Below are 23,163 nucleotides of genomic sequence, written 5' to 3'. Positions count from 1 at the left end.
AGGGTCACATTACATCCAGAAGACCACAATCTGAAACACCATTTGTCCCTTTCTTTGTTCACCTGAGTAGGTCAGAGGCCAGCTTTCTGACCAGCTAACAGGGAAGCACCAAATCACCATCAACATTTTTGCACCCGCAGCATTCCATCTGGTCATGTGTCTGAAGGGAGGTCAGAGGGGAGAAAATTAGAGTGAACTGTGGTGGACACTGGGTTGGGCTTTGCAGTCACATAATTTGAATCCTGCTTACATCTCTTACCAGCTGTAACTGGCAAGTCACAGGATTGGTGGGACTATGTCTTTTTTAGAAAACGGTTCCTCTGAAGAGCAGACATAATGTCTGTGGTACATAACAGTGTGACAGAAGGCTGGAGTGAAGTGATTGCCTAGCGTCATATGACAGGCAGCTGGTTTCCTTTCTTTGCTCCCCTGACGTCCACCCTTGGCCTGGGAGCCTAAGGTTTTTCACTGCTACCTAGCCACATAGAATGCAAAAGGTCTGGTTTCCTACCCTCTTTTGAGATTTTGCTTTGCTTTAAAGGCAGAGATGGTTAATTTTAGGATAGAGATGTAGCTCAGTGGTAAAGCACCTGCTTAGCATGTGCAAGGATGTGGGTCTTATCCCCAGCAGTGAAAAAATACGGTAAATCATATGTGTGGTTTTTGGCCTGGAACACACTATGTAGACCAGGCTGGCCTTGAACTTGAACTCACAGAGCTCCACCTGCCTCTGCTGGGATTAAAGATGTGTGCCACCATGCCTGGAACTACTTGTGATTCTCTTAAGTGCTGATATTATAACCTTGTTCCCCCATGCTCAGCTTTTATGTGTATTTTACCACAATTTTATGGTTTGCCACTAGGAGGGTAGGAGGACAGAATTTCACTTGTCATAGCTGTCAAGGTCAGGTTCCACACGTGTATATCTATTATAATCAGGAGACTGTGGTTTCTGTGGCTAGGCCTGCTTTTTCTTCTAGCTTGTTTGAGCTGAGGCAGCCCAGGCAGAGTTGCAAGCTCAGGCAGTGTTAAGATGGTGGTTATAAACACTGGTCCTGAACTGCAAAAAGGAGTCCCGTTATATAACCCATGGCAAGGTACCTCAAGGCACAAGGCATTGGGAGTCTCCCTTCTCACTAGCTCTGCCCAGCTATAAGCTGGGTGACACTGGAACGTCAAGGCAGTGATCCGGGAAAACAGCAGAACCAGAGACAGGGAGGGCTGTTTACTGGGTTGGGCCTCTGCTGAGTTACTCAAATGCCAGCCTAACAGTCTTAGCAACAGGTCTCTCAGCAGCAGGGAGATGTTTTAAAGAAGCAAGACACATTGCCGACCATGGAGCAACTGAGCATTTTGCTTTTGGGAGACTGTAACCAAAGGAATTACTCGTGATGGGCCCATTTTTGACCTAGGGGTTGAGTAGCTTGCTATTATGGTTAGTACTATGTAGTTTACAAAGGCCTTTACTGGCTGACTAGCTCTATGTTTGGGCTGAAGTTAGAATTTTCTGATGGTCCCATTCTTATCCTGGGGCCTGACTGTTCTGGAAGCATAGGCAGCCTACCTACCAATTGTTCAGTTCACTTTTGCATCTAGAACCATCTCCGTCTCTGGCACACTGACTCTACCTTCAGCATCCCAAGGTATATTAGGATGCTGGTTTTACCAGGGTTGGGATGCCAGTAACCAGAGCAGGGTGTATGTGTTTGTGTACTTGTTGCAGGCCTAAACCCTGCTGGGCTCTGCCACTTGTCTTCACCCCCTGAGAACTCGCTGTCTTTGCTAGATTCAGTCAGATCAGGGTTGCAAAACAAACTTGTACTGGCCATTGATTTCCTGTCACTTCCCTCATTTCCTTCCCTTCCTCTGCTTTGCTCAGCCACAACTCTTTCCTAGATCAGCCACCACTCCATGCTGTATCCACTGTGGGACCCAGGGCAGCAATCTGCCACTTGTCCATCCCTCTGGGACAAGCCCATCTTGGTTGGGTGGTGAGTGTGCTATGTAAACATATAAAAAACTGGTACGCCTACCCTTCATGGAGATTTTTAAAAAGATTTACTTTTTTAAATATTTGTTTCTGGAGACGGTGTTTCCTGTAGCCCCAGCTGGCCTGGAACTTACTATGTAGACCAGGCTGGCCTTGAACTCAGAAAGATCCACCTGCCTCTGCCTCCTGAGTTCTGGGATTAAAGGTGCGTACCACCATGCTTGGCATTATTTAAACATTTTCATTTTATGTGTATGAGTGTTTTGCCTGAATGTATATAAGTATACCATGTGCATTCCTGGTGCCTATGGAGGCCAGAAAAAGGCACCAGATCCCCTAGAACTGGAGTTATGGAAGGTTCTGAGCCACCATGTAGGTGCTGAGAGCCGAACCCGTCATCTGCAAGAGCAGCCAGTGCTCTTAACCACTGAGTCACCTCTTCAGCCCCGGCTTCATGGAAATTTTACCAGGGTCCTTCATGTACAGTATGTCACCAAATATTCAAATATATGGCCCTGTCCTGGAAACAGTACAAGGAAGAACAGGCTCTAGGAAGCCAAGGTTGTCAGGCACTTAAGCTCCCAAGACTCAAGCAAGCCTCCCAGACTGAGGACTTTCTACACTGCAGACCCCATTCTTCCCTCTCCATGGAGCCCATTGGTGGTCCAGTTCTGTACAGAGGTGCAAATGGTGGGCTAGGGCTAGACAACATGCAGAATAGGAAACTATGTACAGAAAAAAATTTATTGGAAATCTCTTGAATACATTTTGAAGTGTAGCTCTTATTTCCAAAGTACATTGACAAAGGTTGGAAGGGTGTCTCAGAGGTCAGCCTCATAGGTGGGAAGTGTTACATGCAGTTTTCTAACAAGCAATTGAAAGCCACCTGCTCTGAGATAACAGCTGCTATCAGTGAGGACCCAGGGTGCCCAGAGGAACAGGGCAGGCTGGCTCTTCTTGGCCAGGCCAGTGGTCCAGCTGGGAGAGGACAGATGGCGAGGCACTTGACTTACTCAAGCAACAATACCTGAAGGGTTAAGTCACCACAAGCTCAGCTTTGGTTTCTCAATAGGGAACCAATCCACCTTAGAAACCCAGGGCCATGTACAGACCCTGGATTTAGAGGGAGAGAGGAAAAGCTCCCAGTCCAGTGCAAGGCTCAGGAATAAGCACTCGAGCAGCAGGGCACACATGGTCTCCCATGGATAATCCATGTGGCCCAACTCTGAAGAGTCATCACATTTAACACACCTGAGACTTCCTGGGCTGCCAGAATGGAGACAGTCACTCTGCAGAGGCTGTGTCAAGGGAAGACATTCAGCAGGAGCTGGCAAGTGTGCAAGGGGAAGCCTGATGTCAGTATAGTTCTACACACAGCTCCAGGGGGCTATTTTGCCTCGCCAGCCCCATTCTTGATTTCTCCTTTGATGCAATGGGAAGATCCTCAGAGCAGTAGCACGGATTCTGAGAACAACCTCCACAGGAGGCTTCCATCCCAGAAGAGGCCCTGCCCAGTGAAACGGCTAACCTCAACATATTTTCTCTATAAAATATCTGATCTCTCTGACAGTAATAAATAGTTACTATATCTTATATCCAAGCAGCAGTAATTTGGGAAGGTGAGAGGGGGAGAAGCTTTCTGTGACTCTCACTAATAATCTTAGAGATGCTGGCACAACCTCTGGAGATGGTGGCTGGCTTCAGAGCCCTTGTCATTTTAGGCGAGTGGGCCTGTTCTACTGCCAAAAGTATAGGCCCTGGAGGGCATGAGGGAGAGGGTGAGAAGAGAGAAAAGGGGAAGCAATGGAAGGATAGGAGGGAAGGAGGGAGGAAAGGAGGGAGAGGAAATAGGAGAAGGAAGAAGAGGGAAGGAAGGGAGTGGCTCAGGAACACAGCCCTCCTCCTCTCAGCATGGTCTCCTTTTTCTGACTTGCCCAGCATCCTGACCACCAGCTGGAATGGCAGATGGTTGATGGGAAGGACAAGCAGTCAGGGGCCAGCTGCAGGGTAGACCAGACAGGAGGCCAACAGCAGAAGGAACTGGATGACACCCTTTGTGAGGCAGCTGAGGATGGGTGGAAACACAGATGGCCCTGCTGAGGCTTTTCTTAGAGCCAGCTTCCGTCTCCATGGCCAGAGCATGAGTCCTCCCAAAGGCAGGCACTGGGCCTGACTGCTGCCAGAGTCTCCAGGAGGTCCAGGAGCAGAGACTTCTTAGGTCCCTGTGGGGACTGCCCTGCCCTGCCCTCCACTTGGCGAGAAGCAGCATGAAGAATGGTGCAGCTGAGGAGTTGGAGGCTATCTGCTGGGACCACAAAAAAGGTTTGCTGCTGGTACTGAGGACATTTTTACTGCAGGGTTTCAACAAAGGCATCGAATTCTCGGACGTTCTTCTCATGCACAGCCAGCTTCTCAGGTAACGAGTCCTGTACCAAGCAGAGGAGGAAGACTTACTCAACCAGGCCTTGCAGTGGCAAGAGAAAGAGCTCATCTTGGTTGGGCAGCACCAGGCTGGGAGAACAGAAGGTAGGACAGCTGAGCAGACATTGGGACAAGGAAGGGGTCAGGTCCTCAAGGTTTTGTGGGGGGGTATGGAGTTGCCAAGTAGCCTGAGGAATCCAAGTGGGCTACACTCGAGATCGACCATGAAATGGGAAGATAATGAGAAATTAAACACGAAATCCTATCTTTTGTCTATCTTTAGTATGGAGCTAGCAGACACTAGAGTGAAACCGTGGGTTTAGAGCTCTGTGAACCCAGGAAAGTTTAAAAAGGACTCTTTTCTGTACTTTGTGGACATCTGAAGGCCCTGTGTTGGCAAGATTGACACAGGTCTGTGGGAGGTCTAGACACCTGCATCTTTAAACTGGCTGGGGTTGCTGAGGGTCAATGAAAGAGCGGCAGAGGAAGAACTGTGCACTTCCAGCCTCTCTTGCAGTGCCGGCTACTAATGAAGACCTGACCCTCCACAGAGTCTGCCTCCAACAGTGCTAAACAACAAAAACCACACCTGCAAGTTTAAAATGGTAGGGAGATCTTCCACAGGGGCTAAGCACAGGGACCTGGAGAAGTAGAGATTCGCATGCCTCAGGCCCTAAAGTGGCTTGGACACTGGCAAGTCTGGAGGAAGCTGCCAAGAACAAAAGCACGCCTGGAAAAGTACTGGCCGAGGGATCATATTTGGGAACTCTTGGACCCCATTTCCTTCTGAATACAGGCCAGTGAACAGAGGGCTAAGCTCGGGATAAAAACAGTTTTGCCTGACTCTCTGTTACCACAGCCAAGTCACTGAATCATAGGCTTTCCTTTCTGCAAAGTGGGACAGTAAGAAAACCTAATTTATAAGGCTGTTAAAGCACTTAGAAAACTGCAGTTCAGAGGCAGTGCACTTGCCTAATACATTAAGCCCAGGGTTTGTTCCCCATACAACACACACACACACACACACACACACACACACACACATACACACAGTTTGGTGTTTAGACAGTCCTGATTAAAGCCAATACTCAATATTATTCTTATGCTGTGACTGCTGAGCATGGTTTTCTGCTAAATCAAATCAAGGACAGCACTTCCTAGGGCCTCTAACCTCTGCAGGGAGCAGTCCTAACCTCAAATAGTGAGACCTTGCCATTCAAGGCAAAAGAACCTGCGTCTGTGGTTTGTACCTCAGATGCAGGAAAAAAGAAATGCCCTCAGCAGAAATGTGCCTATGCTCAACCTTAGGAGAGCATGAGAAGGGCTGGATGCAGGAAGAGCTTTCCAAGGAGGACAAGCATACAGACCCTTACCCAGGGCCTGTGTGCCCCCTGCTAAGCACATGGCTGTTAGGCTAGCAGGAGACAACAGGCCCAGACAGTGTGCTTAACACCAAGAAAGTATAGAGGGGGGCTGCTGAGATGGTTCCTCAGGTAAGAGCACTTGCCAAGTAACCCTGACAACTGGAGTTAATTCCAGGAACCCAGGTAAAGGTGGAAGGACAGACTGAAACCACAAAGTAGTCCTTTGACTTCCACACACATCTTTAATCTCAGCACTTGGGAAGCAGATCTGAGTTCGAGGCCAGCCTGAGCTTCAGAGTGAGACCCTGTCTCAAATAATTTTTGGGACCCAAATAGATGCTCAGTAGGTAAAGGTGCTCACTGTCAAGCTTGACAACCTGTTTTCAGTCATGGGACCCACTCACATAGTGGAGAAAACCAACTCCTACAAGTTGTCCTCCGACCTCCACATGGTACCACAGCCTGCTGCATATGTTCCCCCCCACACACACACAAAATGGGAAAAAAAATTTAAAGTGCAACAAGGAGCTGAGCTCAAACCAGTTCCAGAAGACTGCCAGGTACCATGCACATGTCAAGTGTGATCAAGAGGCAAAACTAGCTAAAAGTATTTCCGTTTTCGGGGAAGATGTGAGGCAAAGGGGAGAATGGAGTAACAGGAATAAAGTTCTAGGCCTGTGGCATATTAATGGCCATGAAATGGGGATAGGAAGGGAGAGGAGGGGCTGTGGTGGGGAAGGGGATTACATACCAAGTCTTCAGCCATGGACTGAGCTCCAATATCTATGGAGAGGCTGCTCAGCTGAGGAGGATTCTGAAATTCACGGTAAAAGGTCCCCAAGTCCATCGGAAGAATGTCATCTTTAGAAAAAGCTGGCTTCTTCAAAAACAAGACAGACTCAGTTTAGGTTGTCTTTGAATCATGAAGGACAATCAAAGAAATAAGCTACAAATGAGACTATAGGAATTAAGCGAGACATGTCTTCCAGGTTCATTTCAGGGAGAGTAATCTTTATATCTGGCTCTTCTAGACTACAGACTTCTAATTCTGGTGATACTCCTCCCCCGTTAGGCTTATGTCCTTTGCCTTCATACGGCTGCTAAGCAAAGGGCCTTTGGAAACCCATATATAGCTGACTTTCAACCAAAGACATGGCACTAAATGACTTGCTGCTCGCAGGCCTCCAAATAATTTTCCCAGTTACCAGTTCAGCCTGCACACCAGGTAATAGATGTGTCTAGGTTTATTTTCCAGGGGACAGCAAAGGACAAGGGCAGTGGTGGTGACTTACAAAGTCAATCATGACAAAGTCATCATGGGTGTTGCCACTGCTGCCCCCGCTGGAGCCATCTGAGTGCAGGCTGCCATGGAGAGGAGATGTGGTCTCTGGAGAGTCTGGGGGATTCACCTAATCCAGAATAAGGCACAGTCAGGGCTGGCTCTGTGAACAGAATATACATCACTGCCCACAGTGGTGCACGCCTGTAATCCGAGCACTTGGGAGGTTGAGGCAGGAGAATTTCAAGTTGGAGGCTGCCTGGGCTACAAAGAGTTCCAGGCCAGCCTAGGCTATACAGTAAGCCCCTATCTCGAAACAAAACAAAGAAGAAAAGAAATATAATGCTGGCTGCAAATTCATAAGCAAAGCAGCCCGGGTTTCAGTCTGGTGAAGGACTTGGTGACTGTGGCCCAGAAGGACAACTACTGTACCATCTACTGGAAACTGGAAACTAGGGAGCTCACCATAGGATCGGCATCCTCCAGCTCCAAATTCTTGGGTGCAAACATGGCAAAGGGTATGTCTAAACTTGTCAGGGTCACCTAAAGAGACAAAGAAGAGAAACATTCCTGCCAGCCCCTCTCCTAGCACATGTGGTCCTTATAGGCTGCCAGAAGCCCAGAGGTCTAGCAGGTTCCCACAACTAGGCTGCCCATGTTGCCCTGGCCTCCTCACCTCCCTGTCCCCAGTCACATATGCTCAGAGCAGGAACCCTACGATTCTTGAGCCACAGTAACTAAGGAACATTGTTTCACTGGGGAGGAACTTCCATTTCAGGGTAAGGCTGAGGCAACGGCATAGTACAGGGTTTTTGAATTACAGAGTCTAGTCTCTAAAGGGGCCATAAGTTATCAAACCTCTTCAAACAATGATGACAACAATGACAACAACACACACACACATACACAATTCTGAAAGCAATTTCAGTAACCCCATAGGTTACTGCCCACAGGGTCTCACTCTAAGAACACGGACATCCACACAGGTGGCAACTGTAGAACAGTCACCTGGTTGACGGGCTTATTGACAAATGCTCCCACTTTTCGGACAAAGATAGTCTCCAAGACATCATGGGGTGAGGCCCGTCCCTCGCTGCTGTTGGATACAGTCTCAGTATCCTCACTAGAAAAGAAAGGGAAAGTAGGTGCTCCTTCTCAAATCCCAGAACTTCATTCCCCAGTCAGTGCACCTTCTGGGGAGCTGCAGCCTGAGCAGGAGGTCTGGCTGCCACCATTGTCCTGGCTCTTGGTTTGGGAGCAGATTGTACTTGCTAGAACTGAAAGTTTGTACATGTGAATGAAACTTCATATTGTAATGGTGTAAAGCTTACATAAAATCTGACCTGACAAACCAGGCGTGGTGGTGCACACCTTTAATCCCAGCACTCGGGAGGCAGAGGCAGGCGGATCTCTGTGAGTTCAAAGCCAGCCTGGTCTACATAGTGAGTTCCAGGACAGCTGGGGCTACAGGGAGACCCTGTCTCAAAAAGAACCCCCCCCCCAAAAATCTGACCTGAAATGCCAGCAATAAACACCAGTTACCAACAATACAGCAGTCACAGAGTGAGCAATTCTCTACATAACAGCAGGTTAGTTATTAGTCATATAACCAAACCTCAAATTTTAGCTCTTTTTTTTGGATTATCTAAAAATACTGTAAGACTGTATAGTTTATGGTACAATGTTTAATTCAAACCTTACCTCACATGCTGGGCATGGTGGCACATCTTTAATTCCAAGACTCAGGAGGCAGAGGCAGGCAGATCTCTGTGAGATCGAGGTCAGCCAGGTCTACATAGTGAGACCCCATCTCAAAAACATGAAAACCAGCCAACCAACTTACCTACCAAAACCCAAAAGCCTTACCTCACAGCAAAACACTACCATTACTCAAAGTCAGGAGTCCTGGATTTGAGGGTTAGCCGGATCTTTCCACTCTTGGGGACTGCCTGGGCTCCTGTTCTCTGCATTCCTCCCATGTGTCCTCCCCTCTACACGGGGCCACTCATCCTCCATTCAACTCAGCTGCTCTCATGTAGGCAGCAGGGGACAAGAAAGGTCATTTGGGGCTAGAGAGCTCAGTAGGGAAGGTGCTTGCTGTGTAAGCATGAGGATCTGAGTTCAAACCCCAGAACCCATGTAAATTGCCAGAAGCAATAGCTTCTGCTTGTAATCCCAGCACTAAGGAGGTAGAGACAGGCAGATTCCTTGGGCTTGCTAGCCAGTCAATCTACATTAATTGGTGAGCTCCAGGCCAATGAGAGATCCTGTCTCAAAGGATATGGACACTCTGAAGGAGACACACGGAAACACACACACACACACACACACACACACACACACACACACACACGTCCTTCAGCCAAATATAGGGGCTCAAGATTGGCCAGAGGACTGCAAGGTAGCGTCTAGATTCCAGCAAAGAACGCCAGCACTGAGTTCTTATGATCTGTACCTCAGAGCCTCATCTGGGGCCCTCTGTCTTCATCTATTCCTAAACATCCCTAGGAGTCCAGGATCAAAAAACTGGAGTGTAAAATGACTAATAGATCTTCCTTTGATCATGTAATGGGTGGGGATGAGAAAGGATTGAAGCTCAAAAAACCAGGAATAGAATAAACTACTTTCCTGACACACACACAAAATCTTTCTGAACAACTCCCTGTCCAACAATCCACAATGGGAATGAAAAGAATATATCAGGTATTTCTCCAATGGGAAAGTTCAGGGGGCAAGGAGGCAAGACAATCTCATTATCCTAGGGCCTTCCAAATCAAAGGAGGGGAAGGGAGAGTACCAGGAAGGAGCAGGAGCTTTTCAGTCAGGGTGCAGGCTGTCCACCAGCCACACTCTGAGCTAGGTGACCTCAAACCAATTTCTTAACCCCTGAGGTTGTTTGTTCACTTTGCAGTGCTGGGGATGACCCAGAGTTAGGCTTGGCACCTAAAACTAAGCATGCACTACTACTGAGCTATACCTCAGCCCTCTCATCTTTCAAAATCTGGGGACAATTGATTTTCATAGAGTAGAAATATGGGAACTCTCAGTTCCTACCAAATCAATGTCTTAATCATTATTTTTAAAGACAGAGTCTCTCTGTAGACCCAGCTAGTCTGGAACTCACTATGTAGAGCAGGCTGGTCTCGATCTCACAGAGATCTGCCTACCTCTGCCTTCCAAGTGCTAGGATTAAAAGCATGTATTTCAAGGAATGTGTCACTGACAATCAAAAAAAGACAAAGATTTGACTTCTTTTTTAAATGTGGAGAAACAGGCATTTCCAAAGGGTCTCCATGAAGCTTTTATTGAGCAGAAAAAGGCAAACCAACCCTAACCACAACAGACATGTAGTGGCCCTAGACTTCAGGACTCAGGTCTTTGGGAAACTCTGACTCCAAAAGAAGGAATCTTGGGGTAAGAGAAACATCTTACCACCTCTTCCTTGGATTCAGGTGGCAAGAACCCAGCCCTGGGGCCAGTGAGATGGCTCAGCAGGTAAAGGAGCTGCCAGCCAAGCCTGATGACCCAAGTTTGATCCCTGGGACCCTACATGGTTGAAGAGAACCAACTCTGTTGTCTTCTGACTTCTATATGTATGTTACTGTATGTACACACCCACATGCACAGACACAAAATAAAGCTCCAAATTTAGGGGTCAATAAGATGGCTCAGTGGGTAAAGGCACTTGTCACCAAGCCTGATGACCTGAGTATAATTTCTGGAGCCCATGTGGAGGAGAGACTCCCCTGAAAGTCATCTCCTAATCTTTACTCATGGGCCGTGGCATACCTGTGCATGTATTCATTCTCATTCTCTCTCTCTTCTCTCTCATCAGTGAACATGGAGGAAAATAAAGGAAGGGAAGAAAATCAGCCTTGCTGTTTCCTGTTATATAGTAGCTATGCCCCAGGCCACCTTCCTTACATATCAGCTGTAATGTCAGACTCTTACCAAAGAACTTTAGGCTTTCCCACTGAGAAAACAAATGCCAAGCCTGAGCTGGTGTTATGTCACGACATCCAGGCCCCTGGCTGGCCTCAGCAGTGGCAGAGCCATGAAAGAGAACTCACCTGCTGGAGGGTGTGACGGCACAGTGGGTCCCATCAGAAGGGGTGTGGGTTGCCAGTCTCTCCTGGTCAGCCTGGGCACCGTGGGCAGGTTGGTTGGGAGCAAGGGGTGTCCCACCTTCCTTCCCAGGAACCATCAGCTTTGGGGGAATGGAAAGACACAGTGAACTATGGAGGTGCCAGGCAGGTGAACCTCATGAGCTTTCCCGTCACCAATGCCACCAGCAGGTGGGCAGCCTCCTGGCTCTTAATCCTCTTGGGATGTGGCTATTGGAAGACATGCATGGTGACTACAGAGGGAGGAGGGAAGAGAGGGAATGAAACCCTTGGGAAGTCTTTCCCTTCCTTCCTCTCAGAAAGTCACTTTAGTCTTCCAAAGTTACCAAAGAGCTTTGCTTCCAACCATTCTCTATGCCCCTGGGCAGGGGAGGCAGCCCTGGAAAGCCCATGTTCCTCCCCGATCTTAAAAGGTACCTGGTGAGGGTGTGTAGCATTTAAGCCAGCAGTAAACACTACTGGGTAAGCCAAGTCAGCTGATCCAAGGCCCAGGCCAGCAGGCTGACAGGAAAGGCGAGAGCTTGAGAGCTGAGCAAGAGAAAAAGAGAGGGGCAGAGGAAAGGTAGGAAAAAACAGATAATCCTAGCACATGACCAGTGATGAAGCTCACAAAAGAGGTGGGAACTGATTCCAGTCCAAAGGCCCACAGTGCAGGGGAGAACCAAGAGTGGACCAGGCCTTTTTCAGTAAGCAAACACAGAGACTTGTTTGCTCTGGAATTGGGATCCCCAGCTCTGGGGCCTCTCAAAGTCCTCCAGTAGGGTCCTGGTCCCCCAGTTCCCAGGGGCTCAGTTAAATGCTCATGTTTTCAGCCCAACAGATCTCCCCAGCACAACCCTGGACTGAATCTGGAGCCAAACCCATCAGTTTTTCCAAAGTCATTCTATTTTCTCCTCTGTCCTTGAGGCCCCTTTGAAACTGAAGCCATCTTCTCTAATCACACCCTCCATCACCCCCCTGGGTATGGAAGGTTCCTATTTATATTGAAAAAAAAAAAAAAGAAAGACTACCAGTCTTGGACTGTTTACTTGGAAATCTGATATAAATAACTCCACGTATTTTTCACATCAATGGAAGGAGGAGGGGCAAATAAAAATCCCTATTTTGGATTGCCGGGCTGTGTCCTGTTAAAATCAATTACCAAGCCTCAAAATAATCCCACAGAACAGTTGGGGACATCTAAAGGACTATAGTCTGTACTTTACTTTCTTTTTTTTTTTTTTTTTTTTTTTGGTCTTTTTGAGACAGGGCCTCCCTGTAGCCCCAGCTGTCCTGGAACTCACTACGTAGACCAGGCTGGCCTTGACCTCACAGAGATCCGCCTGCCTCTGCCTCCCGAGTGCTGGGATTAAAGGCGTATGCCACCACACCCGGCCTTACTTTCATTTCTTAAATACAAAGATGCTACCTGATGAAATCCCCTTCTTCCCAATATGAACTCACTTGATGGGAAAAGGCCAGTCCTGCCATGGGGACCCTCAGAGTGTCCGTCACCACAGGAGTAGGGGTCTGAAAATGTGCCTTTGTGACAGTAAACACACACTGTGCACAGACACACATAGAAACAGGAGAAACAAGAAAAAAAGAAAAGGGACTTGAGAAAGAAGTGAAAAAAGAAAAAACAAAAAAAAAAAACAAAATAAAACCTCCCAGAAGGGGCAGCAGTAAGAGGCTGGACAGAAGGTAGAGAGTGAGGCAGGGAGAAGAGTGCATGCTGGCTTCCCAAAGCCGCAGCTTGGAGGGTCCCAGGGCACACCCTGCAAGCCTGTCTCCTTGACAGGCAGCTGGAAAACCAGACTGACTTAAGTGGTAATGACTTGGCAAAACAGAGAAACCTGAACCAAGCATTAGTCTGTCATTAGCTGAAAAGGAGTAGGAGGAAGTGAGAGAAAAGCTTTCAAGCAGGAAGGGTCTGGGAGCAGGAGCGAGGTGAGCAATGGAGGAGGAAGGATGCTGGGCTTGATCAGGTAATCCAAAGGCTGCAGGGACAGGTTTAAACAGCTGACATTTGTTGGCCAGAATGTTAACAAGCTCAGGCGTACACTTTCCTATATCCTAGGGATGAGTAGGGGTGCAGGGTGTGTGTGCATGTAGCATGTTCTTATAGTCTTATGGTGTGAGAGAGCTTGGGAGTAAAAGTTGGGCATTTTCAACTCTCAAGATTTCTAAACTACTTATAAGCATAGTGATTATTTGGGGTCTTGTTACTTCAGCCAGCTGAATATAATTTAGGAAGGCCAACAGCTAACGTAACAAATGAGGGAAAACAATCTATGTAGCCACTAACTGGCCTGGAACTGCTGTGTAGACCAGGCCGGCCTTGAACTCACAGAGATCCAACTGCCTCTGCCTCCTGAGTGCTGGGATTAAAGGTGTGCACCAACCACTGTTGTTTTAACTTTAAATGTGGTGGGGGGTTTTTGCCCCTTGAGACAGGGTCTCACTATATAGACTAGGTTGACCTACAAGACATGAGATCCACTTGCCTCTGCCTCCTGAGTACTGAGATTATAGGCATTCTCCACACTAGGCTTCAGTTTTAAATTTGACCAATTAGCTAATCAATGCTTAGAATTGGACAAAGGTGTGTAGGGTATAGTAGTAAGTTCAGAGTCATAGCTATTTTCATGTCTTTATGACCAAATGATCCAAAAATCCCAATTTTGTTGGCAAAACAAAACATCCCATTAACAGGTATTAACTGGACTTAAGTTGGGCGTAGCCTTTAATCCCAGCACTCAGGAGGCAGAGGCAGGCAGATCTCTGTGAGTTCAAGGCCGGCCTGGTCTACACAGCAGTTCCAGGCCAGCTGGGGCTACAGGGAGACCCTATTTCAAAAAGACGAAAACAAAACATGTATTGACTGGACTCTAGCAAAGCTCCAGCAGAAGTTGCTGAACCTTCAGAGTCACTGAATTAAATGAAGGAGAAATAGTAACAGAGGAGAGCGCACAGTGAATGATTTTCTGTCTCTGTTCTATCACTGAGGTTCAAAGTATTTTTTTCCTGCCCCAACCCCCGCCTTTTTTTTGAGACAAGGTCTCAATATGTAGTCCTGGGTGGCCTGAACTCTGAACTGGTTATGTAGACCAGATAGCCTTGAACTCACTAAGATCTACCTGCCTCTGCCCCACTGCCCCCCAGTGCTGGGACTAATGTGTGTACCACCACACCTGGCCTTTTCTTTTTCTTTTTTCTCATTGAGGAGTAAACCTGGAGCCTCCAGGATTAAAAATTTTTTTTCATAATTAAAACAGCACAGAAAACTAAAATGTACAGAGAGCTTCTTGCAATAAGATGGTGAAAGGGAGAGTCTCAGCCAGTTTAAAGGAAAGTAAAAACTTGGTGGCACATACTTGTAATTCTAGCGCTTGGAATGTAGACATAGAAGGGTCAGTATTGAGGCCACTCATTATATAATGAGTTTAAATCCTTATCTACATGAGACCTGAACTTTAAAAAATATAAATAAGCCAAGCATGGTGTCACGTGCCCTAATTACAACACTCAGGAGGCAGAGCCAGGGGGATCTGTGAGTTTGAGGCCAGACTGATCTACATAGTGAGTTTCAGGCCAACCAAAGCTACATAATGAGACCCTGGTCTCAGAAAAACCAATACTAAATAAAGGAAGGCAGAATTGGAGTAGATCTAAGTCAGCCAGGTCTACACAGAGAGTTATAAACCAGCCAAGAGTACATAGCAAGACTATCTCAAAAAACAAAACCCCAAACCCTAAAGAAGTCAAAGAGAACAGTTGTGATGGGCATGGAGCTGGTGGCAATGAGGTAGAAGTTAAAGGACTTTGGAATCAAAATGATCCCAAAATTTAGTCAGGTGGAACTCTTGACTGCCTGTCATAGTCTCAACTTATGCCCATCACAAAAGACTGTGGAGATGCTTCCTCTGAGGAAGCTGGCAGCTTCCCGGCCTAGGTTTTACTGAAACTGGGTCTAACACTACAGACTGACTTGTGGAAAAATTAATGGCTGAAAGGTGTGGATGGAGAATGTGGACAGAAAGAAAGAAAAACAGTGCTACTGGGTGCATGCATGCTTGTGCGTGTGTGTGTTTTACTGGCTTTTTATACTAAATAATTTTTGGCTGTTTTTTATGAAACCAAATTTATTACTCAATAAGAAAAGAGCTACTAAATCAACACATAAAGGTTAGAATGCTTCTCTGATGTCAGAATGCATTTAGACTAAAGGCAAGCACTATTAACTGCTGAATAAAGCTCTATGTCACTCCTGTAAATAACCCCTTTAGAACAATCGTAACACCAAAAGGAATTATAGCTAATACTGTAGGATTATAGGACAACATTCCTAAGGCCCACATGGATACTATGTATACCAGCCCACAACCCTTTTCTCCCTACCTGGGAGGGAGGAGAGGTGGAGAAAGAGGTGGTACACACTTCTTGAGAATCTTCCACTGATGGGTATGTTACTCCAGCATCCTCACCAGTTCTAAAGTGGGGAGGAGAGAAACAATGAATTCTATGGTCATGGCAGCCAATGTCAGAAAGTTCACAGGCTGGAAGTTGTGTCAAGAAGTTTCAGGCAGTTCATAAAGCTAGATGGCAACCTGAAAACCATTTAATTTGCCCAGCATATTCCACAAGTAACTGTTGCTCTTGTGGCTTCCAAATAAGTTGCTATGGAAGAAAGTGACATCACTGCCATTCAGATCCAAACACCCATCATATCCTAAGACATTTTACATACCCAAAGTCTTCATGTACCTAACAGGCAGCAGCAAGAAGGGAAACTAGCCTCTTCATGTCTACGCACAAGGTAAGTGGATGCTTTCACCTAGCCACAGTTTGGGAGAGCACCTTTCACATTCCTCACCTGTAACTGCAGGGGTGCATGGGAGAGGAGCTGGGATAGGGACGGTCGACAAAGTGATCAATGATAATCCCCATGATAGGTGGGGTCCTCTCAAATTGCCTGTAATGCAATAAGCACATTGCAGTATTTGTTAGAATTCCTTCCCAGCCCACTTCTAGTCCTCAGAGGGTCCCTCACTTCACAGCTACTACAGGTCTACCAAAGCCTTAACATTGCAATCTCTAAATATAAGCTACAGACTATACACTCTAGACAGGTTGGCTCTGGGACATTCAAATTCTCCAGTGTGACAGCAGTGCTCTCTCCCAATTGCATTCTTCTGGAAAAGGTTGCTTTCAGCAAAGTGAACTGTAGATTTAGCCTTGGAGCTTTAGGGGAAGGCAGGAGCTTTGACATCCTTGAAGAGTTCTTTTGGATTCCAAACCAACTCCTCACCTGGTGGACATGAATGCCAAGTTAATTCTATAAGCACAAGAAAGAGTGATGGTGCCAACAGGGGTGGCCACTGTTCCAACACGAACTGTCTGGAAGCCTAGGAAAAGAGGGAAAGTATTAACTTTTTTCCAGAGACAGCTGACACAGCCCCGAGTGGGCCTGTTGTACAATTGATGGTATCAGTCACTTAGCACTTTGAGTGAGGCAGCTTCAATTTCTTGTATTTCCCACTTTCAATTTATTCTATATTGATCCAATGTTGGCAAAGGAAACACAGTATTTCCAGGTAAAACTGCTTCAAAGACACAAAACCAAAACCAAATACAACAAAAAACAAACAAGAAAAAGCCTGGGTGTATAGCTCAGTGGTAGAGTACTTGATTAGCCTGCATGGGGCCTAGGTTTAATTCTCAGAAGGGGTGGGCGGTAATGACAAAGAATGACCATTGACTTCGTACTAGAACTTAGGAAAAATTACATGATCAATCCTGCTAGTTCCTTGGACTATTACCTGTCTTTTTTTGCTTGCTTTTTGAGGCAGGGCCTCACTATATAGCCTTGGCTGACCTAGAACTGACAGAAATCCACCTGCCTTTGTCTTCTGGGTTCTGGGATTGAAGGTATGTGCTACACGTCCAGCCTTTGACCTGCCTTCTTATCTTCTCCTTACCTTATTATATATTTTGAAGCTATGATATATACAATATAAAGAAAGCTATGTATCATTCCAAATAGTAACTGAGCTGACCACTGAGGTTAGTACAGTTCTTAACACTCCAAATATTCTCTGGCCTTAGTATGTACATACCTTCTCCTAAGCCATTCAGTTGAACTTCCCCAAAATAAATCCTGTAGGGATAAAAGACAATGAAATGATAACTGATTCTATATTCTCTACAAGAAAAACATGTAGAAAAAAACTAAACAAGCCTCACTTATTGGCATGAATAATCCTTTTGATGGAGCATTAATGCCACCTTAATTAAGCCAATGGCACAAAGACACTTAAAAAGATGGCTACATTAAGAAATGAAGAGGCTAGGGAAATGGCTCAGTGGTTAAGAACATTGGTTATGTTTGCAGAAGATCCAGGTTCGAATCTCAGCACCCACATGGCAGCTAACAACTGTCTGTAACTCCAGTCTCAGGGGATCCAACAGCCTCTTCTGACCTCTGCAGGCATTGCATGACATGGGTGCACTTACCTACATGCAGGCAATACATGCATACTTTACCCACCCTTAACTTGCTTCTTGTAAGATATCTGGTTACAGCAACAAGAAACTAATACAGCAAGAAATACTTTTTTTCTTTTTTTTGAGACAGGGTCTCTCTCCTTTTAGCCCCAGCTGGCCTGCAACTTGCTATGTAGACCAGGTTTGCCTGGCTCTCACAGAGGTCCACCTGCCTCTGCCTCCTGACTATTGGGATTAAAAGATATGTATGTGCCACCACATCTGGCAAATTCTAGTAATTTTCAAATGGAATGCTTAACTTGATACCTGGGAAAACTATAGTAGAAATTTACTATAAATGGAAAAGTTGACGTAAGTTTGTTAGGCTATTGTTAAGAAAGGTAAGGATGATTGGTTAAGTATTCTCAGGCAGGCGATTGTTTCAATATAACTGGTTAAATCTCTTTAGTCCTTCCATACTAAGTAAGTATACTAGTTCTTCAAAGTCAGCTTTACATTTAAGTCAAAGGCTAAAACCCATAGCTCAACATTAACATAAAAGATTCTTGGGTGATTCAGAAGCCCTGGCTTTCCTGTTTTGTCCAGGCTGGTCTCAAACTTGACCTTGAACTCCTGATCCTTCTGCCTTCACCTCTCAAGGGTTAGGAGTAAAGGCATGCACTAGAATGCCTGGTAAAGCTCACTTTGCTTTTTGTTCTTCTTTCTCTCATATGAATGTGTTGTGTATCTGTGTTAGCAAGAATGTGGGCACATGTATGTGTATGAGCACACATGCACTTCTGTGTGTAGGCCTGAGGTTGACATCAGGAGTCTTCCTCAATTGCTTTCTACCTCTTTGAGGCATGGTCTCTCAATTGAACCCAGAATTCACTAATACCTGGCATTTACGTGGGTTCTGAGGATCCAAACTCTGTTCCTAAACACTTGCATGGCAAGTACTTTAACCATTGAGTCATCTCCCCAGCCCCCAACCTTGCTTTAAAAATCTTAAGCTCCTTTTCCAGCTTTGAGATGGGTATCTGCAACATCAGCATCCATTCCATGACTGCAGAGTCAAAAGGACAGAAGGCCAGTGGCTCTGGAAAGCTGAGCTTCATGAGGGAGGCTGCAAAGCTACAGCATTAATACTCCAATCAACGACCTATCCAAAAGCATAATCCCAGGACACTTGAATGGCAGTCAGGCAGTGCACAACTCGAACAGTCTGAGGAGTAAATCCACACCCTGCTATTTACCTGTACAATATTACGTATTCATGCCCTTGTTTTCTGGAGAGTCTATAGGCTGGAGTCACCCTTGTTATAGCAAGAAGAGACTTCAGCAGCAGTGACAGTCTGTTGTATACAGTGTAGGATACTTTGATTTCTTTATCACACCTGAGGAGCACAAAGACAGTATATCCTATGAAATGCTGGAACTGTAAAACACATTCCGAAGATGCCATTAGAGCTTTCTGTCAACACAGTGATGTAAACCAAAGTTTTATTTCTTCAGACACAGCTGAGCATCAAAATTACCCAAAATGCTTTTATCTACTTAAAAAAAAATTTGTGTGTGCATGCATATGTGCGTGTGCTGTGGCACACGGATGTGGGTCAAAAAACAAACCTTAGGAGTCAGGTCTCTCTTTCCACCACATGGGCCCCAGAGTCCCAGGGATGGAGCTCATGTTGTCAGACTTAGCGGCAAGTGCCTTTACCTGCTGAGCCATTTTGTTGGCCCATTTTTCATCCCCTACTTTTGAAGCAACTGTCTAAGAAATAAAGCAATATATTTAAAAACAATGGACCCAGGCATAGTGGCACAGGTCTTTAATCTCAGCACTCAAAAGGCAAAGGCAGGCAGATCTCTGTGAAATCAAGGCAGCTTGGTCTACACAGTGAGTTCTAGGTCAGCTCAAAAAACAAACAAAACCAAACCAACAAAACAAGACATGTGCCCCCCCCCAAAAAAAACAATGCATCAATATTGAACTTATACTCAACATGCTTATTTTCAAGGTATTGTCATATAAAGTACCTATTTTTATACAGGAAAATCTATTTGGGGCTGGGCGTGGTGGCACACACCTTTAATCCCAGCACTCCGGAGGCAGAGGCAGGCGAATCTCTGTGAGTTCAAGGCCAGCCTGGTCTACATAGTGAGTTCCAGGACAGCTAGGGCTACAAGAAGACCCTGTCTCAAAGAGACCGAAAAAAAAAAAAATCTATTTGGTACAAAAATTTTGGAGCATAACCTGTCAATTGCTTTCTCTTTAAGAAGAACAAAGCTGGGTATGGTTGCACATGACTTTAATCCCAGCACTTGGGAGGCAGAGGTAGGTAGGTCTCTTTTGAGCTTAAGGCCAGCCTGGTCTACATAGTGAGTTCTAGGCCAGTTGGGGCTATAGAGAGACTGTCTTAAAAACAAAACAAAACAAATGCCCACACCACATATACTTATCACTAAGATTTTTCTTTGGATGGGTTCATAGTTCCTCAATTTTCCTAGGTACTTCACTGAAGGTTCAGGCAGGAGATAAATTATTCTACTGTGGAGAAGAAATTGGGAGTAGATAACATGCATTCCCATCCATCACTAACAGTGTACAAAAAGAGTAGTGTGGGGAGATTTTACTGGATGGCTGCCTCACAGAAAAGACAACACAGGACAGTCATACCACGTGAGCTCACAAGGGATTTAATCAGAGAATGAGCTATACTCTGGGAAAACAACAAATACTTTCAGTTTCTTCGGCTGTTCCTTTCCCTCTGGTATTCGAGTCACTCTGGACTGATACTCCCTCTGAAGGTCATGTCTGTGCCTAGGCTGGACGCCAACTATGAAGCTAATCACAGCAAAGCCTACTGGCTCTGCCAAATAGTCAGAATGCCTGTGGCTAAAAAACAAAGCCCTGCTTTCACATGATGTCATCTTTTTTTTTTTGGTCTTTTTGAGACAGGGTCTCCCTGTAGCCCCAGCTCTCCTGGAACTCACTATGTAGACCAGGCTGACCTTGAACTCACAAAGATCTGCCCACCTCTGCCTCCCAAGTGCTGGGATTAAAGGTGTGCACCACCACGCCTGGCATGATGTCATCATTTTAACCTCACCACAACCAAGGAGTCTGGCACAGAAGCACTTACTTTTCATTCATTTCAAGACACCAAATTTCTAGCTCCATGGAATCTCCCTGCAAGGACAAGAGAAAAACATTCAATTATTAATTAACCTTAATTTTCTCCTGTAAAGCATTATACAATCACTAAAAATATTAGAGACTATAAATAAAAAATTCCTTAAAGTTAGAGCATGCTATATATACTATTTTTGTCATTTATTTTTTCTTAATAAATGTAAGTGCAATTTTCCTAACCAAAAATTATATACACACATATATAACAGAAAGGGGTAGGGGGAAAAAGGGGGAGAAAGGAGGGAAGGGGAGAGATTTGTGGTACTGGGGATCAAACACAAGGCTCTGCGTGCACCACACAAATATGCCACTACTCAGCTACACTAGCAGTATCTTCAAATTCCACATTACCCGCCCCTCCACCCCAGAGCTGAGGACTGAACCCAGGGCCTTGCACTTGCTAGGCAAGCACTCTACCACTGAGCTAAATCCCTAACCCCAAATTCCACATTACTTTTAATAGTTACTTTCTATACCATTACTATCATTTGATCCAACCAATCCCCCTAGTTTTGGATATATTTCTAAATTTTCATTACTATAAGAAAAGTTGATAAACAAGAGGCTGGGTGTGACGGCCCACACCAGTGAATCCCAATACTTGGGAGGCAGAAGCAGAAGTATCAAGACTTCAAGGTCATCCTTGGCTACATAGCAAGCTTCGGTCAGTCTGCACTACATGAGACCCAGTCTCAAACAAACAAAGCCCCCCAAAACAAACAAACAAAAAGGGCAAAATGAGGATGTGTACAAAGTTCCTTTCTCAAGAAAAATGAACTTTGTACACATCCTCAATCTCTTTAACCAAATTTTAAAGATTAAGGAAATTGGATCAGAAAATTTTTTTCCCAGTTTATATTTTTTTATTTATTTATTATTTATTTAGTGTGTGTGTGTGTGCAAATCATGTGCATGCAGATATATACATGCCTGCCACAGTGCATGTGTGCAGATAAAAGTACAGCTTGAAGGGGCTGGAGAGATGGCTCAGCAGTTTAAGAATACTGGCTGCTCTTGCAGGACCTGGGTTTGGTTCTCAGCACTCACATGACAGCTCACGACCATCCATAACTCCAGTTCCAAAGGATCTGGTGCCCTCTTCTGGCCCCCACAGGCATTGTAAGCACATGGCACACTTACATACATGCAGATAAAATACTCATATAACATAAAACTAAATCCAAAAAAAAAACATAAGACACAGTAAAACTAGAATAAGCAGCTCAGTCCTCCTGCCTCACTTTCCCAACTATGGATTCAGGGCATACTGTATGTAGTAGGCCAGGATTCGGCCACTGGTCTCCATCCCCAGACCTAAAACTTTATATTTCCAAACTGACCTTTAGAAAGGCTGACATTTTCCAATGTCTAGTGCAAGAAAACACTAGACACAGAATTCCTCAGCCTTATAACATTCCTGTGTTAATATAATTGTGGGTGATACCAGGGTTCAATCCCAGCATAGCAAAACTGTAAAACAAAAAATCCCTGACCCCATCAGAAAATGATTAGACATTCAGAGAGGTAAAGAACATGAACAAGGCTGAGAAATGAATTGGAACTAAAGGATGAAGAGCCTCATGTACCAAGTAAGGCTATCAAGTCTAACCATGACCTTACCTCAGAAGTCTTGAGTGAGATCTCCACACACATGGAGCGCCCCACAGCAGGCAGCTGCCCTGATAAGGCCTTCTTTGCTTCATGTGTAACCTCTGGGATGTCTTTGATTGCTAAATTAAACTTAAAAACAAAGAGAGTCTTCTGTGTTAAGCCGCTCAAGGAACATTCTGGAACAGAGTAGTGCACGCAGGTATTGCTTTAGTTGATTAAAGAAAAGCACCCAGACACATCTTCCTTCACCATAGGAGACAGTTTGCAACAAAAGCCCAAGTTTCAGGTTGAAAGGTTAATTACCTACTACAAAGATTAGCTAATAAGATATTATTTTGTTTTCTAAGGACTAAATTTTACACCTGTCATAACACAATGTCAAGATTCAAATAAACTAAAGACTAATTCTTATAAGGAATAAACTTTCCATATGAATGGATCAAATGTTATTAGATATATCAATGTTATGATTTAGCACACTATAAAAAATATGCATTATAGCAGTTGAGAAATTTATATTCATTTCTTGTAACAAACACCACTGTAAATACACCCATTAGTAAAGAAAAGACATTTTTACCCAATCTGAACCCGTTGGGGAAGAAGATGAACGAGTGCAAATCTTTTCGCCAAGTCGAGCCTGGACAATCACTTGGACAGTCTGAAAACAAAACACAAAACCAAAATGACATAGGCTTTGAGCCCTAGCAGAG

General features: G+C 45.2%; 1 protein-coding gene across 8 annotated transcripts in view; it reads right to left on the bottom strand.

The window, feature by feature from the left end:
• Nucleotides 1-2,720: 2,720 nt before the first annotated feature.
• Nucleotides 2,721-23,163, bottom strand: part of Atg13 (autophagy related 13) — a 42,543-nt gene continuing 22,100 nt past the window's right edge. For 6 of the 8 annotated variants that reach the window (XM_029568555.1, XM_008843544.3, XM_029568556.1 and 3 more), the window contains 16 exons: nt 23,031-23,111; nt 22,460-22,579; nt 20,790-20,836; nt 18,900-19,040; nt 17,277-17,317; nt 16,469-16,565; nt 16,034-16,132; nt 15,559-15,649; nt 12,622-12,720; nt 11,596-11,706; nt 11,125-11,261; nt 8,063-8,177; nt 7,520-7,597; nt 7,068-7,184; nt 6,527-6,655; nt 2,721-4,416 (listed from right to left, as the gene is read on the bottom strand). In XM_029568555.1, coding sequence (XP_029424415.1) covers nt 4,339-4,416; nt 6,527-6,655; nt 7,068-7,184; nt 7,520-7,597; nt 8,063-8,177; nt 11,125-11,261; nt 11,596-11,706; nt 12,622-12,720; nt 15,559-15,649; nt 16,034-16,132; nt 16,469-16,565; nt 17,277-17,317; nt 18,900-19,040; nt 20,790-20,836; nt 22,460-22,579; nt 23,031-23,111 — 1,581 coding nt within the window. In that variant the 3' untranslated portion in view covers nt 2,721-4,338. The remainder of the gene's footprint in view (nt 4,417-6,526; nt 6,656-7,067; nt 7,185-7,519; nt 7,598-8,062; nt 8,178-11,124; nt 11,262-11,595; nt 11,707-12,621; nt 12,721-15,558; nt 15,650-16,033; nt 16,133-16,468; nt 16,566-17,276; nt 17,318-18,899; nt 19,041-20,789; nt 20,837-22,459; nt 22,580-23,030; nt 23,112-23,163) is intronic. The other 2 variants (XM_008843548.3, XM_017800783.2) reach the window with 2 other exon arrangements.

This window comes from Nannospalax galili, unplaced genomic scaffold (genome assembly GCF_000622305.1).
Source record: "Nannospalax galili isolate Female #2095 unplaced genomic scaffold, S.galili_v1.0 scaffold1200, whole genome shotgun sequence".
NCBI classification, from domain to species: domain Eukaryota; kingdom Metazoa; phylum Chordata; class Mammalia; order Rodentia; family Spalacidae; genus Nannospalax; species Nannospalax galili.
The sequence above is the reverse complement of the archived record's forward strand: the minus strand, read 5'-3'. Positions and strand labels throughout refer to the sequence as shown.